The sequence below is a fragment of the Poromitra crassiceps genome (assembly GCF_964638095.1).
Source record: "Poromitra crassiceps genome assembly, chromosome: 3".
Classification (NCBI taxonomy): domain Eukaryota; kingdom Metazoa; phylum Chordata; class Actinopteri; order Beryciformes; family Melamphaidae; genus Poromitra; species Poromitra crassiceps.
In genome coordinates this window covers 60,719,812-60,740,189 of record NC_139625.1, presented here as the reverse complement: position 1 = coordinate 60,740,189, position 20,378 = coordinate 60,719,812, and the positions used below count along the sequence as shown (strand labels likewise).

General features: G+C 46.1%; 1 protein-coding gene across 1 annotated transcript in view; it reads left to right on the top strand.

Annotated features, from left to right (window-relative positions):
- The first annotated feature begins 488 nt into the window (after window positions 1–488).
- LOC310774031 (neuronal membrane glycoprotein M6-b-like) overlaps window positions 489–20,378 on the top strand; it is a 47,459-nt gene continuing 27,569 nt past the window's right edge. Inside the window, exon 1 of the mRNA XM_083634092.1 lies at window positions 489–616. Coding sequence (XP_083490218.1) covers window positions 544–616 — 73 coding nt within the window. The 5' untranslated portion in view covers window positions 489–543. The remainder of the gene's footprint in view (window positions 617–20,378) is intronic.

Genomic DNA, 20,378 nt, shown 5'->3' with positions numbered 1-20,378 from the left:
GCATAGTGGTGTATTCATGAGTTTGCATATTTACATCCACTGCACATTTTGTCCTTATACAGTAGCCTCTGACTCAATAAAAACATCTAAATAAAATCATAGTTTCACACTTGTATTAATCAAGAGAAGGGAGTGATGAAATAAAATGAAATGTAGTAGCCCGTGGATCAGGTGGCTAAAGGAGGTAGAGGATATTACCACAATCCATCATCAAGTAGGACATTTACAGTAAAAAAAAAAACCGCTGTTTCAATGAGATTGTAAGAGAGCGTTAACTGGCATCGTTGGGGGGGGGGCGCGCTAATCTGCGTGTGCTAAAATAAATCCAATCTGACAGCGCGTCTGCATCTTGAAACTGGATTGTTATGAGAGAGTGCCATGTACGCTTTTTTACGAGAGAGAGAGAGAGCGAGATAGAGAGAGCAAGAGGGGGCGAGAGAGAGAGAGAGAGAGAGAGAGAGCGCGCACACCGAGTCACCAGGATACAGCATCAGATAGGTACAAGTGCCACACGGAGCCTATTTACCAAAAAATATTAGCATAATGGATGGGACAAAGCCCGCCATGGAGTCCAACGCGGAGGAGACGAGGGAAGAAGAGGGACAGGAAAGCAAAGGTACAACCCGCTGACATTACGTTGGTTTATTTGATGTGTTTGATAGGAGCGTGTGCGCCAGGCTGAGCGGTTTAACCTAGTTGCAATGATGGCTTCTCGGTGCGCGACACAATAGCGGCGGTTTCTCGACTGGCCCCTCACCTTCTTTTTGAAAGCAATTAACACATCCCCCATTACAACCACCGACTATTATATCCAGAGGCATTATTGTATGTTTTATGCCTCGTTTTACGCGTTTGGATGTCAGGGGGATAGATAGGAGATATGTGAGGGGGTGGGCCGGTGGGGAAGGTGCACGCACGGTCTGTTTTATGGAGCAGATTAATCCCAATTTGTTTTTGCTTTGCTGCACCATCATCACCCAATGTCTACCTAATGAGCGTTTAGATCAATGACCGCCTATGTCGGGAGCCAGACTGTTGTGTTCTCGCCGCAGAGAAAGACAACCCGTTTGGATTATTATCTGCCTGCCTAGCTGCTGTCTGATCTATCAGCTCGATTAGTCGAGGGTGTTGCATGGAGCGTGTGCATGCGTGTGTGTGTGTGTGTCTGTGTGTGTGTGTGTGTGTGTGTGTGTGTGTGTGTGTGTGTGTGTGTGTGTGTGTGTGTGTGTGTGTGTGTGTGTGTCTGTCTGTGTGTGTGTGTGTGTGTGTGTGTGTGTGTGTGTGTGTGTGTGTGTGTGTGTGTGTGTGTGTTTTGTGTGTGACCGCAGTGATTCAAGGTTCCTGCAGAAAAAGAAAGGATCAACAGTGGAAACACTTGACGCAGAGGGAAGGATGGCTATTATGTCCATCAGTTACTCCCCACCCACCCAGTCCTATCATAATCAGGGCGCACACACATGCATTTTGGATTGGCAATACAGTAGATAATTAATAAAACCAACAATAATTGATTGCTGCTCTAATTGTTGGAATAGGTGATGTTGCTATGAAATACGCACCCTAGCCTACACCCCCCCCCTCCCACACACACACACACACACACACACACACACACACACACACGTCGTGATATACAAAATAAATTAAAATGTGGTGTTTCTTTGGTATACCATTCACCATGATCACACTTGATTATTTAACAAATACAATATCCAAACTTTTGCCATTCCAATAGTCATTGAATCTGTCTTTTGAAAAGTGTAGGCGTGTCTTTGTGAGTCATAGGTGGGCAGTGAGGACTTAACACCCATACAGCCTGATTGGTTTTCATTGTGGCTCAGGTTAGAGATGACACTGTCGGCCCTGTGATTATTGCTGTTTATCATGACCAACATGTCAAGTTAGCAGGGATGTAGAGGAGGATAAACCCACCGAAACACTGATTACACACATTTTAGGTTAGATATAGTCCTAATTCCTAAATCTTAATGATGTGCAAGTTCATAATGTACATCATGGTAAATTGTGTCAGTCTGGTACATGAGAGATGCAAAAAAGATTTTTGTTTTCCTGAAAATGTAGTCTTTGACTGCAGGTCAAAGTTCACCCAACTACATCAGCGAGTCAGTGCTGCAGCTGATGGCATGATGTCCGGTTGGCTCCAGAGAGCAGGATAGTGATACACACACATTTGAAGCCATTTGAAGTCAGAGCCAATGGGCCTCAGGGGCCACACACTCTCTCCTCACAGCCATGTCCTAATTACAGTGCTTCCCCTGCCTTTTTCCTTTTTTCTCTCTCTTCCTATGATGCAGTTTGGCCATCAGGTTCACTTGTGCCAATGAATGTGCTAAAAGGAAGGCTTTCGTTTCAGAACACTATCCCAAGTGATTATATTACCTGCTGGAATTAATCACTCACGGCATGACTCTGTCCTCCAAAATGTTTTGGTCTATTTTGGAAGCAAAGCGGTTACAATTCTGCTAATAGCTTTAGTAATATTCATGAATTGTACTTAACTTGCAGCCTGCAACTGTTGAGAAGCTGCAATTTTTATAATAGTGAATATTTTGGGATGAAAGTCATTTTAACCTCATGCCAGGCCTATTTCCCACCTTTCTTTACAATTTTTTCTCTTTAAAATTGTGACATCATTTACTAATTCTTCCTGTTGGACCCAGCCGCGCTATACTGTAGGTCACAGTCTATATGGAAGAGTTGTTTTTCTCCTGGAGATCATGTGACATAGTGACATAAGGTGCAGAAGAGTGCAGGGTGTCCCTCAACGCTGCTGTTTTAAAAAGAGATTACGTCATCCTCTCCTGAGGCACGCTGCTACGTATCGGCCAGTGTCCAATCAGAGAGAATTTCAATGGACAGCGTGGGCGAGCCTGCTTGAATCAGGATAGTTGAGAGAGAGAGAGCAGGCATTTTTAGATAGCAATTAACCCTTATCACCATTTTACTTTACACCAGTCATTTTTACCACAGCAACTGCTTTTCTTACCTAGCCTATACTTCAGCTTCTGCAGCCTGGACTGCTGTGCTCCAGGTGTGATGTTGCACAACTGAGTCCACCCACACTAGCCTACTGAAATAGATTGGATTTTGACTTTTGAGGATGGCCTATTTGTCGATGCATTCACTTGTGTGTGCCTTTGACATGTGGAATGTGACATCAGCTGTGACTTCAGCATCTTAACAGATGCTGAAGTCTTATACAGTGAGGGCAAAAGACAGGAGCAGCCATGTAAGAGGCATGGATCTGTGTGTGTTACTGCTGCTTTTTATTTGATTTGGTATGAGACACACTACCAGCCAAACGTTTGGACATGCCTGATTGAGTCTACTATGAGTTTCATTTTCTTAAAGCCATTTTGATCTAAAGGCGTATGCTTAAATGCTTGACATTTGTTTCCTAGACAAATATAAATAGTGAAGTTGATGCATAATATATGCATTTCTTTCCAAAATCTTCGCCTCTTCCATCAAGGCAAAGGGCAGCTACTTTAAAGAATCTAAAATATAAGATTGTTTTGAATTGTTGAACACCTTTTTGGTCACTGCTTAAATGCATTTATGTTTTGATGTCTTTACTATTATTCTAAAATGTGGAAAATAGTAAAACTGAAGGAAAATGCAAACTCACAAACGTTTAACTGGTTTAGTTTAGCTATAGTTTGTTGGCTGAAACACTGGTAAAATAATTATTCCCAAATGCACGACACAATCTATTAGGGATGCATGATATATCGGCAATCATATCGGTATTGGCCGATGTTAGTCATTTTTTAACATATCGGTAATGGTATCGGTCCAATGTTGCAATGTTAATATCGGTTATCGGTATCAGCCAAATTCTTCACATTGAGATGAAATAATGCAGTAAATCTATGATTTACTTTTACAAATGTTTTTGAAATAAAGAAATGTATACATTTTTCAAATTCAGTGTTTACATGTGTTTTTCAGTATGTACAAAATGTTATTATCATAGAAATGTGTTTTTATACAGATCATATCGACATCGGTAAATATCGGTTATCGGCCATAACAGCAATGTTAATATCGGTTATCGGCATCGGCCAAAATTTTCATATCGGTGCATCCCTACAATCTATCATAAGTATTGGGAGCAAAGTGGACCATCCGAGAATCCTCTTTTATTTTCCGAGCTCAGTTTCCAAGAAGGCCTCCCATAAGCCAATGTGCTGGCAAGGAGGTGTCTTTTTCCTCCCAGTGATCAGTAACCCAGTAACACTCAAACTCTTTAGTAACCCAGTAACACTCACACTCTTTGCACTCAACAGCCCAGAGAACAATTGTCTCTTGGGGACTGAGTGCCTTGTCAAGGCATTGTCACCCTCAGGGTCCACTTTATGAAAACTAGAACCCTGAAATTTGAAGCTACAAAAGAGGCATTTTCCACCTTTCATCTGACAAGTATGTCCAAGTCCGCTCAGCAAGAGTGTCCGCCTCCCATGCCACAGGTTCCCGGTTCGATCCCCAGCTGTGGGGAGAGCACACAATGCGGGTTGTATTGCGCACATACTTTTTGTTTTATTTTTTCTCCTCAGAATTTTCTCCCATTTTCTCCCCAATTGTACTTGGCCAATTCCCCCCCTGCTGTCCCGGTCGTTGCTCCACCCCCTCTGCCGCTCTGAGGAGAGCCGCAGACTAGCACATGCTTCCTCTGATACATGTGCAGTCGCCAGGCACTTCTTTTCACGTGACAGCGAGGGGTTTCACCGGCAGGATGTAGCGCGTTGGTGGATCACGCTATTCCCCCCAGTTCCCCTCCCCCCGAACAGGCGTCGCGACTGAACTAGTGCAGATGTATTTCCAACACATTGCTCTGCGGGCAGCCGGGCACCGTGGCGCGCTCTCTCCCAGCACCACATCACCACATCACAGGATACGTGTTCACACTCGCAGTAAAGAGCACCTTCATTATGCTAAACAGAGAGCCTGCCTTCTTGACTGTGGATGTTCCCAGAGAGGAGTGTCTGTCTCCTCTGTCTCTGCAGAGAGGAGAGTCTGTCTCTCTCCTCTGTCTCTACAGAGAGGAGCGTCTCTCTCCTCTGTCTCTACAGAGAGGAGCATCTCTCTCCTCTGTCTCTACAGAGAGGAGTGTCTGTCTCCTCTGTCTCTGCAGAGAGGACCGTCTCTCTCCTCTGTCTCTGCAGAGAGGAGTGTCTCTCTCCTCTGTCTCTACAGAGAGGAGTGTCTCTCTCCTCTGTCTCTACAGAGAGGAGCGTGTCTCTGTAGAGACAGAGGAGTGTCTCTCTCCTCTGTCTCTACAGAGAGGAGCATCTCTCTCCTCTGTCTCTACAGAGAGGAGCGTCTCTCTCCTCTGTCTCTACAGAGAGGAGCGTCTCTCTCCTCTGTCTCTACAGAGAGGAGCATCTCTCTCCTCTGTCTCTACAGAGAGGAGTGTCTGTCTCCTCTGTCTCTGCAGAGAGGACCGTCTCTCTCCTCTGTCTCTACAGAGAGGAGCGTCTCTCTCCTCTGTCTCTACAGAGAGGAGCGTGTCTCTGTAGAGACAGAGGAGCGTCTCTCTCCTCTGTCTCTACAGAGAGGAGCGTGTCTCTGTAGAGACAGAGGAGTGTCTCTCTCCTCTGTCTCTACAGAGAGGAGCATCTCTCTCCTCTGTCTCTACAGAGAGGAGCGTCTCTCTCCTCTGTCTCTGCAGAGAGGAGTGTCTCTCTCCTCTGTATCTGCAGAGAGGAGCGTCTCTCTCCTCTGTCTCTACAGAGAGGAGTGTCTCTCTCCTCTGTCTCTACAGAGAGGAGTGTCTCTCTCCTCTGTCTCTACAGAGAGGAGCGTCTCTCTCCTCTGTCTCTACAGAGAGGAGCGTCTCTCTCCTCTGTCTCTACAGAGAGGAGTGTCTCTCTCCTCTGTATCTGCAGAGAGGAGCGTCTCTCTCCTCTGTCTCTGCAGAGAGGAGTGTCTCTCTCCTCTGTCTCTGCAGAGAGGAGCGTCTCTCTCTGTCTCTACAGAGAGGAGCATCTCTCCTCTGTCTCTGCAGAGAGGAGTGTCTCTCTCCTCTGTCTCTGCAGAGAAGAGCATCTCTCCTCTGTCTCTGCAGAGAGGAGTGTCTCTCTCCTCTGTCTCTACAGAGAGGAGTGTCTCTCTCCTCTGTCTCTGCAGAGAGGAGCGTCTCTCTCCTCTGTCTCTGCAGAGAGGAGTGTCTCTCTCCTCTGTCTCTACAGAGAGGAGTGTCTCTCTCCTCTGTCTCTGCAGAGAGGAGTGTCTCTCTCCTCTGTCTCTACAGAGAGGAGTGTCTGTCTGTCTCCTCTGTCTCTGCAGAGAGGAGCGTCTCTCTCCTCTGTCTCTACAGAGAGGAGTGTCTGTCTGTCTCCTCTGTCTCTGCAGAGAGGACCGTCTCTCTCCTCTGTCTCTGCAGAGAGGAGTGTCTCTCTCCTCTGTCTCTACAGAGAGGAGTGTCTCTCTCCTCTGTCTCTACAGAGAGGAGCGTCTCTCTCCTCTGTCTCTACAGAGAGGAGCGTCTCTCTCCTCTGTCTCTGCAGAGAGGAGCGTCTCTCTCCTCTGTCTCTACAGAGAGGAGCATCTCTCCTCTGTCTCTGCAGAGAGCAGTGTCTCTCTCCTCTGTCTCTGCAGAGAGGAGCATCTCTCCTCTGTCTCTGCAGAGAGGAGTGTCTCTCTCCTCTGTCTCTACAGAGAGGAGCATCTCTCTCCTCTGTCTCTACAGAGAGGAGCGTCTCTCTCCTCTGTCTCTGCAGAGAGGAGTGTCTCTCTCCTCTGTATCTGCAGAGAGGAGCGTCTCTCTCCTCTGTCTCTACAGAGAGGAGTGTCTCTCTCCTCTGTCTCTACAGAGAGGAGTGTCTCTCTCCTCTGTCTCTACAGAGAGGAGCGTCTCTCTCCTCTGTCTCTACAGAGAGGAGCGTCTCTCTCCTCTGTCTCTACAGAGAGGAGTGTCTCTCTCCTCTGTATCTGCAGAGAGGAGCGTCTCTCTCCTCTGTCTCTGCAGAGAGGAGTGTCTCTCTCCTCTGTCTCTGCAGAGAGGAGCGTCTCTCTCTGTCTCTACAGAGAGGAGCATCTCTCCTCTGTCTCTGCAGAGAGGAGTGTCTCTCTCCTCTGTCTCTGCAGAGAAGAGCATCTCTCCTCTGTCTCTGCAGAGAGGAGTGTCTCTCTCCTCTGTCTCTACAGAGAGGAGTGTCTCTCTCCTCTGTCTCTGCAGAGAGGAGCGTCTCTCTCCTCTGTCTCTGCAGAGAGGAGTGTCTCTCTCCTCTGTCTCTACAGAGAGGAGTGTCTCTCTCCTCTGTCTCTACAGAGAGGAGTGTCTCTCTCCTCTGTCTCTACAGAGAGGAGTGTCTGTCTGTCTCCTCTGTCTCTGCAGAGAGGAGCGTCTCTCTCCTCTGTCTCTACAGAGAGGAGTGTCTGTCTGTCTCCTCTGTCTCTGCAGAGAGGACCGTCTCTCTCCTCTGTCTCTGCAGAGAGGAGTGTCTCTCTCCTCTGTCTCTACAGAGAGGAGTGTCTCTCTCCTCTGTCTCTACAGAGAGGAGCATCTCTCTCCTCTGTCTCTACAGAGAGGAGCGTCTCTCTCCTCTGTCTCTGCAGAGAGGAGTGTCTCTCTCCTCTGTATCTGCAGAGAGGAGCGTCTCTCTCCTCTGTCTCTACAGAGAGGAGTGTCTCTCTCCTCTGTCTCTACAGAGAGGAGTGTCTCTCTCCTCTGTCTCTACAGAGAGGAGCGTCTCTCTCCTCTGTCTCTACAGAGAGGAGCGTCTCTCTCCTCTGTCTCTACAGAGAGGAGTGTCTCTCTCCTCTGTATCTGCAGAGAGGAGCGTCTCTCTCCTCTGTCTCTGCAGAGAGGAGTGTCTCTCTCCTCTGTCTCTGCAGAGAGGAGCGTCTCTCTCTGTCTCTACAGAGAGGAGCATCTCTCCTCTGTCTCTGCAGAGAGGAGTGTCTCTCTCCTCTGTCTCTGCAGAGAAGAGCATCTCTCCTCTGTCTCTGCAGAGAGGAGTGTCTCTCTCCTCTGTCTCTACAGAGAGGAGTGTCTCTCTCCTCTGTCTCTGCAGAGAGGAGCGTCTCTCTCCTCTGTCTCTGCAGAGAGGAGTGTCTCTCTCCTCTGTCTCTACAGAGAGGAGTGTCTCTCTCCTCTGTCTCTACAGAGAGGAGTGTCTCTCTCCTCTGTCTCTACAGAGAGGAGTGTCTGTCTGTCTCCTCTGTCTCTGCAGAGAGGAGCGTCTCTCTCCTCTGTCTCTACAGAGAGGAGTGTCTGTCTGTCTCCTCTGTCTCTGCAGAGAGGACCGTCTCTCTCCTCTGTCTCTGCAGAGAGGAGTGTCTCTCTCCTCTGTCTCTACAGAGAGGAGTGTCTCTCTCCTCTGTCTCTACAGAGAGGAGCGTCTCTCTCCTCTGTCTCTACAGAGAGGAGTGTCTCTCTCCTCTGTATCTACAGAGAGGAGCGTCTCTCTCCTCTGTCTCTGCAGAGAGGAGCGTCTCTCTCCTCTGTCTCTACAGAGAGGAGCATCTCTCCTCTGTCTCTGCAGAGAGCAGTGTCTCTCTCCTCTGTCTCTGCAGAGAGGAGCATCTCTCCTCTGTCTCTGCAGAGAGGAGTGTCTCTCTCCTCTGTCTCTGCAGAGAGGAGTGTCTCTCTCCTCTGTCTCTGCAGAGAGGAGTGTCTCTCTCCTCTGTCTCTACAGAGAGGAGTGTCTGTCTGTCTCCTCTGTCTCTACAGAGAGGAGCGTCTCTCTCCTCTGTCTCTACAGAGAGGAGTGTCTGTCTGTCTCCTCTGTCTCTGCAGAGAGGAGCGTCTCTCTCCTCTGTCTCTGCAGAGAGGAGTGTCTCTCTCCTCTGTCTCTACAGAGAGGAGTGTCTCTCTCCTCTGTCTCTGCAGAGAGGAGTGTCTCTCTCCTCTGTCTCTACAGAGAGGAGTGTCTCTCTCCTCTGTCTCTGCAGAGAGGAGTGTCTCTCTCCTCTGTCTCTACAGAGAGGAGTGTCTCTCTCCTCTGTCTCTGCAGAGAGGAGCGTCTCTCTCCTCTGTCTCTACAGAGAGGAGTGTCTCTCTCCTCTGTCTCTACAGAGAGGAGCGTCTCTCTCCTCTGTCTCTACAGAGAGGAGTGTCTCTCTCCTCTGTCTCTGCAGAGAGGAGCGTCTCTCTCCTCTGTCTCTGCATGACTTTGAGCCAAGACATGAGCAATTATAAACTGGAAAATGAACATAGAACACAGACCGGGGTTATAATCCTAGAGGAGTGAGGGGATTGATCTTTTTGCTTGGTATAATCTTTAATCTGTATGTCTAGACGTGCACTGTGCTCACACTCAGATAAAGACACACCAACCAACCTCTGTTTGATTTCCTTCTTCTGAGAGACTTTGATCAGAGATAGCATTTCCCAGGTGAACTGCAGACATTTTTTACTATGGTTCAATGGCCTGTGTAAAGCTGCTTTGAGCATTTTTAAACATCCGTGGGTAAAGTTACACTGGCTTTCTGGAATCAATCTATCTGTCTATCAATCAATCAATCAATCAATCTGTCTGTCTGTCTGTCTGTCTATCGATCTATCTATCTATCTATCTATCTACAGTATCTATCTATCTTCTGTCTATCAATCTGTCTGTCTGTCTGTCTGTCTGTCTGTCTGTCTGTCTATCGATCTATCTATCTATCTATCTATCTATCTATCTACAGTATCTATCTATCTGTCTATCAATCTGTCTATCTGTCTGTCTATCAATCAGTCTGTCTGTCTGTCTGTCTGTCTGTATGTCTATCAATCAATCAATCTGTCTGTCTGTCTGTCTATCGTATCGATCTATCTATCTATCTATCTGTCTATCAATCTATCTGTCTGTCTGTCTGTCTGTCTGTCTGTCTATCTGTCTGTCTATCCATCTATATATCTATCTGTCTATCAATCTATCTATCTGTCTATCTGTCTATCTATCTATATCTGTCTGTCTATCCATCTATATATCTATCTCCCTATCAATCTATCTATCTATCTAGCCTTTGTTTGAAATGACTGGCCTGTTCACACACACCTTCCTCCCCTGTGTGTGTGTGTGTGTGTGTGTGTGTGTGTGTGTGTGTGTGTGTGTGTGTGTGTGTGTGTGTGTGTGTGTGTGTGTGTGTGTGTGTGTGTGTGTGTGTGTGTGTGTGTGTGCGTGCGTGCGTGCGTGCGTGCGTGCGTGCGTGTGTGCGCGCGCGTGCGTGCGTGCGTGCGCACGTTCCCCCTCTTACATAACACAGCAGCGCTGGCTTGCCGTCCTTGGGTATGATGTTTGGATCAGAACCGTGAGAGATGACATCATCGTCTAGAGAGGCGAAGGTTCCTGCTGTATTTTCTGTGTGGAGGGGGCACACTCGCTGCTTCTGAACACTCAACACCCAGAAACACATTACCACAATACCATTAATGATGGTTCCATTCCATTTAGGTGTTCCAGTGCCAGGGCCCTCATTATTGTTATTGGTTACACCTGCTTTACTTACTGCTTTACCACCTCAAAACGGTTGATGTGAAAGAGGCCTATAAGTTTGGCCAATAATACCTATGCTGTCCCAGTCATTGCTCCACGCCCTCTGCCGATCTGGGGAGAATTGTAGACCAGCACAGCATATGCTTCCTCCGATACATGTGCAGCCGCTTCTTTTCACCTGACAGTGAGGAGTTTCACCGGCAGGGCGTACAGTAGCACGTGGGAGGATCACGCTATTCCCCAAAGTACCCCCCCCCCCCCAAACAGGCACCCCAACCGACCAGAGAAGGCGCTAGCCATACCCTTAATCTGGCTTCCCATCTGCAGACACAGCCAATAGACCCTTTCCACAGCAACTGTTTTGAGGTGGTAAAGCAGGAAGTAAAGCAAGTGTATACCATTAATGATGGTTCCATTCCATTTAGGTGTTCCAGCACCAGGGCCCTTATTAATGTTATTGGTTAGACCTGCTTTACTTCCTGCTTTACCACCTCAAACCTGCTGTGAAAAGGGCCTATTATGCCCGTATGGATGTCTGACCAAGCTGGAGGTAACACAGGGCTCAAACCTGTGATCCTCATTTTGATAGGCAGGGACTCTATCTACTGCTGCACTACACGGATGACAAAAAGGCCATAACAATTCAGGATCAAGCACTCATATGTGGGTCTGATTATTTATTTGTGGAAGTTTTTCTTAATTTTATTTGTGTTACCTCATGGGGGAAATGGGGGAAATTCCTGGAAAAGTGGACAGTGAATTTAAAACAAGACTAGGTGTGCCTATTGCAATAGTGGTGGCTTGGCTATTCAGGTTCAATGGTAAATTAATTTTCTTGTCCATGTTGCCTATGTTTATAATGTTATTCTGCCTTGTAATCCACTCTACAGGGCACTCCAACACACACAAATGGCACCCAGCTTCCTCTAAAATGGACTTTAAAGATTGGAAGTTAGCAGAAAGCCACTGATTATTCACTTCTTAGTAATGTAGAGTGCAAAAACTGGTAATGTTCATAATTTACTACTTTAGCACAGCTAACGGCACAAAACAATACCACAATACTTCCTAGATCGATGAAAAGCCTGCTGGTTGCGGTCGTTAGGCTGATTGAGTGCTGGTGTACTGTTGGTGTACTGTAAGCTTTCACTGTTGCTCTCCCTCCTCACCTATGTACACCTTTTGTACTGTTGTTTTGGTTAGAAGTAGTTTGTGTTGTTGTTTACTTGTTTTTGTTTTAACAACAAAAACATGTTACAACCCGGCTCAAGGAAGTAACAAAGGAGGGTGTCATATGCCAAAGTAAAAGTTACAACAACAATACTTAAAACTAAAACTAAGGAGTAGCAAACAACACAAACTATACTAAACAAAAAGAAGGGAACGTATAAGGTGCATACTGTAGATGAGGAGAGAGAAACACTCCATGGTCTGCAGGCTTCTAATTAAGCAATATCACACTCAAGGTCGTGGCCTCGTGCTGAAGATAATCACAGCCGTGACAAGATAATCACAGCTGTGACGATATTAGACAACAACAGCACGACCTCCAGTGTGATATTGCTTTTATACAACAGTTTTACAGCATAAACAAAGCTATTCATCAAGTAATAACATTGTTTTAAGTCAAAAACACGATAAAAAAAAAAAAAAAAAAAACACGATTTCAGACGGACAAGCCCGTCTTTATTGTCACACGGTTACACATCAACACATGCACGGAGGGCCACAAACACACACATGCTGACGGTGGCCGGTGAAATTTGTCCTCTGCATTTAACCCATCCTGGCTTTGTCCTTTTCCTCCGGGGGGCAGGCCAGGAGCAGTGGTCGCTTTCTCGTACAGCGCCCGGGGACCGACTTCGGATGTTGTCGTCACTGGTCGGATGACGATGACGATCTGATCTTCTGCATGTTTTTAATGGGGGGGGGGGTTATATACGGAGGAACCCCCCTGGGGGAGCACGGGGAGAACATGCAAACTCCACACAGACAGAAAGGCCCTTACGACGAGATACCCCACCTGGGCAGTAGGCACTAATTAGTAGGCAGTAGGCAAGTAATTTGCAACAACAGATGATTTCTGTCTATTCGCCTCCGCCAACAAAAACAGTTCCCCCAGGGTTGCACTACCAAGTGTTGCCAAGCAAGCAACAACAGGTAAACCTCCTGCCTGCAGTTTCCCGACTGCAAGCTAACTAAGCTAACGTTAGCTACTTTGAGGTTAGCACAGACGATTTCAGCTTACCATTCATAATTAAGGTTAAATCCATATTGTCCCTGGGTGCGAGCGCTGTTTGAACGCAGCCTAATCAAGGAAACATTTAGAACAGCGGTGAAGCGGAGTGATATACACACAATGCTGTTATCGTGAAATATCAGCACGGCTAGGATCCCTCTTGTCCAATCAAATTGCTTGGCCGGAACTAACTGTTGTATACTATCCACCTTATTTTTGAATGCCCCACTGTAACAAATAATTGTGGGTACAAGGTCCGGTTTAACGTGACTTATTGTTGCAGCTTGCCATTTCCTTTGTTATACTCGGCTGCAGACCCGAATTATAAACCGGAAACTGGAGTACGTTATAAAAGTTATAAATATAGTCACGTTATAAACAACTAACCAACGCTGGGGGTCCGTATGGAAACAGTGTTACTCGAAATGGTTAAAAGTAGGGGTGCACCGATCACGTTTTTTGCCACCGATCACCGATTGCTGATCGCCTATGGGAAATATCTGCCCAACCGATCATCGACCGATCACCGATTACCGATTACCGATCACCGATCACCGATATATAAACTCCCCAAAAAAAGTTTGGAAACGTTATTTTAGGTTGATTATTTCTCCCCTTTAATAATACCATTTGGCTTTGTATTTTATATCGTTGGAAAGCCTGATTAGTGATAGGGCTTTTTTTTGTATAAAAAATAATAATAATAATAATAATATAAAAAAATATCGGCAATCAGCCGATCGCATATTTGAGGTCAAAATCGGCCGATACAGATTGCTTGCCGATCGATCGGTGCACCCCTAGTTAAAAGTTAAATCAATTTGGTCATTCAGTGGCGTTTTACTGCCATGTAAAGTAATTATTACGCTAGCCACTAGCATTAGGCACAGTAGCCGACTACCCACAATGCATTACGTTATCCCAGCACCCGAACGACACGGCTGTAGAGCAGAATGGCTCTGCTGTAAAATCCTCATAGACGTTTTTTTTGTCAAGTTAAAACCATAGACTATAAAACAGTCTATTACACCGGAAGCGGAAGAAGCACCCATCAGGCATCATGGCAGCTAGAAATAAGGTGGATAAAGCCCAACAGCACACCGGGCCCAGGTGCACTCAATCAGCCTTGACGACCCACCAGGCTCCTGCAAGACAGAGCCAATGTGCTGACTCAGTATTTGTTTGTGGTGCTAGGCCAAAGTCAGATAGTTCCAACATTCCAAAGGTAAACAGTAGCACTAGGGCTGGGCAATACGGACAAAATCAAATATCACAATATTCCTGACCAAATACCTATATCAATATTGTGACAATATTGTAGGGATGATGATTTCACTAAGACCATTTTTTTTAACTTTTTTTAAGTTATGGTCTGAGTGAATCCATATCCACATATAGCTGAATCATTTGGTTTGACCAAGTCAAACTATTTTTATAAGCCTTTTACGAAATGTCTATGGAAAAATAAATGGTAGATGAAATCCCTTGGTTTGTATGCCTAAACTGGAAGAGGGTGTGACTTTGGCGCTCTATCCCTGAACTCTTCGTTTCCCTTCCCTTTCTTCTATGTCTCTTTTACTCTCTCTCGACCGCTCTTAACTGGTTATCTCTCTTTCACACAGACACACACACACACACACACACACACACGCACGCACACACGCACACACACACACACACACACACACACACACACACACACACTCACGCTCACACACCCCTTGCCTATTCTCCTCTCGCCCTGAAGGTGTATGAGGTTGCGAGAGCATGTGAAAGCCGCCACACAGGGAGAGTCTCATGTGTTCCTCATTTGAATCCATTTGCCCAAAGCATGCTGTTAGCTTCCATCTGGATACGTGTGCGTGTGTGTGTGTGTGTGTGTGTGTGCGTGTGCGTGTGTGTGTGTGTGTGTGTGTGTGTGTCTGTGCGTGCGTGCGTGCGTGCGTGCATGTGTGTGCTTGTATTTGTTTACGTGTCAATGACCAGGAGCCGTTCAGGGGAATGTCTGTCGGTGCAATGGTCGCGCTGCAGGAAAAGCTCTATTTTTGTCGGCACGTGTGTGGGCGAGACCATGTGGTGCAGCAGCACTATTGTACAGTGTCTTCATATTCAGCTCTATCATTCCACAGGCGCTCACATTTACATGTAAAAGCACTTCCTCCATTTGCATCTTCACAAGGCAGGCAATATGCGTGCCACTGCCTGCACTGTACAGTACAGTACTATGCATGTGCTGGGGGAAATCCCTTTTGAAAGTACCGAGTTACTTTGCGTTGTTACTTACCTTGAACTGCAATGTTAGTCCTTCTTGAAATAAAGTATGTAACAGTACTTTTGCGTTACCCACTTCAAAACATGCTATAAAAATGTGTTTTTTGCTGCCAGCCTATGAGCAATTTTTTGTTGTTTAGCCGTGGTCAAAATGATCATCTATGGTTATAGACATCTAAGCTAAAATGAGGCCACATACATGTAAGGTTTAGAATTGAAAGTTTACTAGACATCATAGACTATGATTAATACATTTCCACGTCCACTGTCCAAAAGGGGGCATGGGAATGGGCGTGTCCAAAATACAAAAAGGCACCTGACGGCCCCTACACGCGTTATTACGAAACCCACCATGGTTCTGGCAAAACCATGCCCTGTGCCCGCCTACGCAGCAGTCAAGCGGCGGGATTGGCCAGGAGTGAGTCTTTTGTCTTCTTTTGACAGCTCAAATCTCCGACACCACAAACACTGCACGGCACGCAGCCCAGCGATTTCATGAACCAACTGAATTGCTCTTGATAGCAGACATTGAAATGATTATGGTCACATACCTTCCTTAGTGTAATATATTAATGCTAATGAAAACATAACATACAAGCTTTTAACACACAATCGATTTTTAAACATACCGGTATTTATTTTAAGACATCATTGTAAAATTCAGGGCTTTCGCCAAAGCTTCAATAATAGAGCTCAGCTGACAGTTTAACTTGCAAATTAAAAATATAAAATGAAAAATACAATAGGCTACAGCACATAGGCCTAGCTTCTTCTTTTTTTGGCACAGCTATTCATTCCCCCCAGTCCAGCCGTTTGTTCCAGTCCAGTGAAGTCCCAACAAAATGCAATCTACAAAAACATGCAATAATATAAAATCATAGATAAAAAGTTGAATCATACACAATCAATAAAACCAAAAGTAAAATATATAATTATAAATACTCATAAAAAACCCACAACAAGAAACTAAAACACCAATCTACAAAAACATGCAATAACATAAAGTAAAATCACAATCACACATCACAACAAATAAAACCAAAACTAAAATATATAATTATAAATACTCATATAAATACTCATGAAAATGGTTAATTTATTGTAACAATAAAATAGTTAATAGGAAATAGTTTGAGTGAGGTAGTGATGAATGCATTTAGGCTACTTGCATCTTGTGTACATAATATCAATATCAGAATAATAGACTACTATGGTATTTATTATATAGGCTACTATTCAAAGCAGACCTTCAAAACTGGAAACCCAGAGATATTACTCTTGGGGTTGATGCAGGCAATTTTCTCACGGGGCATGGACTGGAGTCAGAATTTCTGAGGAGAAAGCTCATTATTGCCTCAAATATCAGATTAAGAAGAGATGAAAAAAGTTGCACTATAAGAACAATCTAACTGTGTTAGTTTTGCTAAGAAGTTTTGATGGAGAAAGATTTGTTAAAACAATGTTAATTTACCGTTTTTCTTTTTCATTTGAAATCATGTTGGCAGCACGCCGTGGAGCTTTTTCATGCAGGCTGAGGCCTTGTCAGTCAGTGTCGTGTCAGGAAGCGCACCTGGAGCTTGTCAAATAAATCCTCGTCCTATTGGCTCACGTGAGCATGGGCGCCTGGCCAATCCCGGCGCTTGACAGCTGCGTAGGCGGGCACAGGGCGTGGTTTTGCCAGAACCGCGGTGGGTTTCGTAATAACGCCCCCTACACACCACAGCAACCATTTTTACATGTATTCGCGTAGCTGGTCTCTTGGTGATGCCGCTTGATTGGCTGTCTTGTTGTCTTTCCATCTTGAATTGGTCGATTTCAAATTGGCCCCTCTCGTCGTTGTCGTCCGCCGACGTCATTCATCATTATTGTAGATGAAGACTATTTGCATGTAGATCAAGCATATAGACTGCAGCTGGACTTTAAATGTTTCTACTTTGCTAGGGGTGCACCGATCGATCGGCACGCAATCTGTATCGGCCGATTTTGACCTCAAATATGTGATCTGCTGCTGCAGATATTTCTTTATTGTCGCCGATTGCATAGCCGATCATGCTGCACGTGAGAAACATGAGGCAGCCCATTTTCATGTCTTCAATGTCTATCGTTTAACTTTCATATTGTGCTCTAACGTTTATATCATTGTGTTGCAAAGCACACGCTTTGCTTTCGTCAGTGTACTCACCTCCACACACCACACCAGACTGTCAACACACCCCTTGCGTCTTTGAATCACACAAATTAGCTGGTGATTAGAGCAGACTCAGCAGAGAGAAGTTACCTCCAGTCCTCCCGCCTACCGAGGCATTTGCATGCTGTAAAGTCCGTGTTTGATCCATATTTGCGTGTATCCTCCTAACGTTAATAGCTCCGGTTAGCTTTAGCCGCTTTAGCTTAATCGATAAAATAGATTCCTTGGGTCGAAGTTATTTTTCTTGTGTAACAGGGAAATCCCGGAAAATGGAGTATTTTTGTTGAGTGAACTGAACTGCATTGAACTGGTAACATGGAAATCCCAAAGTGGAATGAGTTTTGTTCTTTTATAAACTGAACTGGGGGAACTGGACTGAACTACTAGCCATTTAGTTCAACACAGTCTTGTGCTCCAATTATCTCACACACAAAAAATCATGTTGGCGGTTTCCTTTAGCCTACACAGTATAAAATATTGATGTAGAAAAAAAAGAAAATGTGCTGCACTTTCAATTTGATGCATGAAATGTAGGCCTATATGTAAAATGGAAACTGTTCTATAATAGACTGCTATAGCTGCTTACAAAATAAATAAATAAATATATATATATATATATATATCGGTGATCGGTAATCGGTAATCGGTGATCGGTCGATGATCGGTTGGGCAGATATTTCTCATAGGTGATCGGCAATCGGTGATCGGTGGCAAAAAACGTGATCGGTGCACCCCTACTTTGCACCAACAAAGATGAAACCTGGAAGAAAAATAATAGTGTCGGCATTCTAGTTTAAAGAAAGTAGTAATAAATGATTACTACTTTCTTTAAACTAGAATGCCATTATTACTAATAATGCATTGCAAGAAGTGAAAAACGAATGTGTTAAGTTGCTAGTTAGTAATCAGACTACTTAACGTGCTGCAGAGTACTGCATTCCTCCCATCCCTGCCCCCTGTGTTTGTACTGTGTGTGTAAATGAGTGTACAGTGGGTATATGAATAGCAGCAGGTGGCAGGTTGGCGCAGCATGCCTTGTTCCTGAGCGATGCCAACCTCCTCTGGCCTTCCTCCATCACCCACTGATGCCCAATCTGCTCCTCTCGTCCACGTCCCATCAACCGCCTGACGCCCATTACTGCTCCTCTCATCCATGTCCCATCAACCGCCTGACGCCCATTACTGCTCCTCTCATCCACGTCCCATCAACCGCCTGACGCCCGTTACTGCTCCTCTCATCCACGTCCCATCAACCGCCTGACGCCCATTACTGCTGCTCTCATCCACGTCCCATCAACCGCCTGACGCCCATTACTGCTCCTCTCATCCATGTCCCATCAACCGCCTGACGCCCATTACTGCTCCTCTCGTCCACGTCCCATCAACCGCCTGACGCCCATTACTGCTCCTCTCGTCCACGTCCCATCAACCGCCTGACGCCCATTACTGCTCCGCTCATCCACGTCCCATCAACCGCCTGACGCCCATTACTGCTCCTCTCATCCACGTCCCATCAACCGCCTGACGCCCATTACTGCTCCTCTCGTCCACGTCCCATCAACCGCCTGACGCCCATTACTGCTCCTCTCATCCACGTCCCATCAACCGCCTGACGCCCATTACTGCTCCTCTCGTCCACGTCCCATCAACCGCCTGACGCCCATTACTGCTCCGCTCATCCACGTCCCATCAACCGCCTGACGCCCATTACTGCTCCTCTCATCCACGTCCCATCAACCGCCTGACGCCCATTACTGCTCCTCTCATCCACGTCCCATCAACCGCCTGACGCCCATTACTGCTCCTCTCATCCACGTCCCATCAACCGCCTGACGCCCATTACTGCTCCTCTCGTCCACGTCCCATCAACCGCCTGACGCCCATTACTGCTCCGCTCATCCACGTCCCATCAACCGCCTGACGCCCATTACTGCTCCTCTCATCCACGTCCCATCAACCGCCTGACGCCCATTACTGCTCCTCTCATCCACGTCCCATCAACCGCCTGACGCCCGTTACTGCTCGTCATTGTTAGCCCTGACTGACATCAACAAATTGCTCCGCCTGTAATGTGTTACTTTGGTTTTGGGTTTCGGGTCTGTCTCTGTTCTGGTGCCGGTTTCACTTCAACTGTAGGTTAAAGTGATGAAACTGTTCTCATCTGGATCATTTATGATGATAGAAGATGTCATTGTAAACATTAGCCAATTTTATGCATGGCTTCATCGGTGGTGGCTCTCCACTCCTGAATGAATATGAAACACTGAATTGCTCATGAAAGATCAACAGCCCGAGAAAAAAAAAGTTAATTATAATATTGATATTTTTGCTATGTAGCACAGAACTTTTTTTTCTTCTTTTTCATACCTTCATAGCAGTTTACTCTGCTCCCCTCGTCTTTGCTGAATAATCACAATAAACACCTAATCGTGTAATTTGGTCTACATTTATATTCCACATTTGCCGACACATAAAGTGCTTTCGCGCTTCAGTAAATGAGTCTCTCCATCGATCATATTTGAGAGTCCACGCTCATTTAGACCCTCACACCATCCATCCACACACACACACACACACACACACACACACACACAGACAGACACACACACACACACACACACACAGACACACACACACACACACACACACTGTACTTCCCGGCCCCTGAGGGAAATGGAAAGTGAATCTCCCTAATCGCATCAGAGAGAGGGGGGTGGAGGCAAAGGGGCCAGGGGAGGGCCGCTGACTTCTTTGACATCTCAGGGGAAGTGACATTAGCCAAGTTGGTTGCGTAACCGCTGAGCCACCGTACTCCTGGCCACAGGGGCCATTTTACATTTTGGTGGAACAGGACTCGGTGAGCAAAAGTGTTGCGATGCGAAGCGGGTGATCGTGTGTGTGGCAATGATGCGTTTGAATAAGAGAAGAGAATATTTAGAGAGTAGAAAGGGGATGAGAGAGGTCTGATTATGATGAAGGGAGTTTTGATGGTGAAGAGAAGAGAGTGTAGGAGGTCAGTGGACTTGCTGCCATCTTGGTTTAGATCCGTTCATGTTTAAGATTAAACCGGACGGACAAAACTGTCATTTTGTCACAAACACCACAAACATGCTACAGTATGGTGCCGTGAAATGTGTCCTCCGCAGTTTGACCCATCCTGGCTCGTCCTCCTCCATGCCACGGGCTGGCCAGGAGCGGTGGGCAGCTGCAGTGAAGCGTCTGGGGACAAACT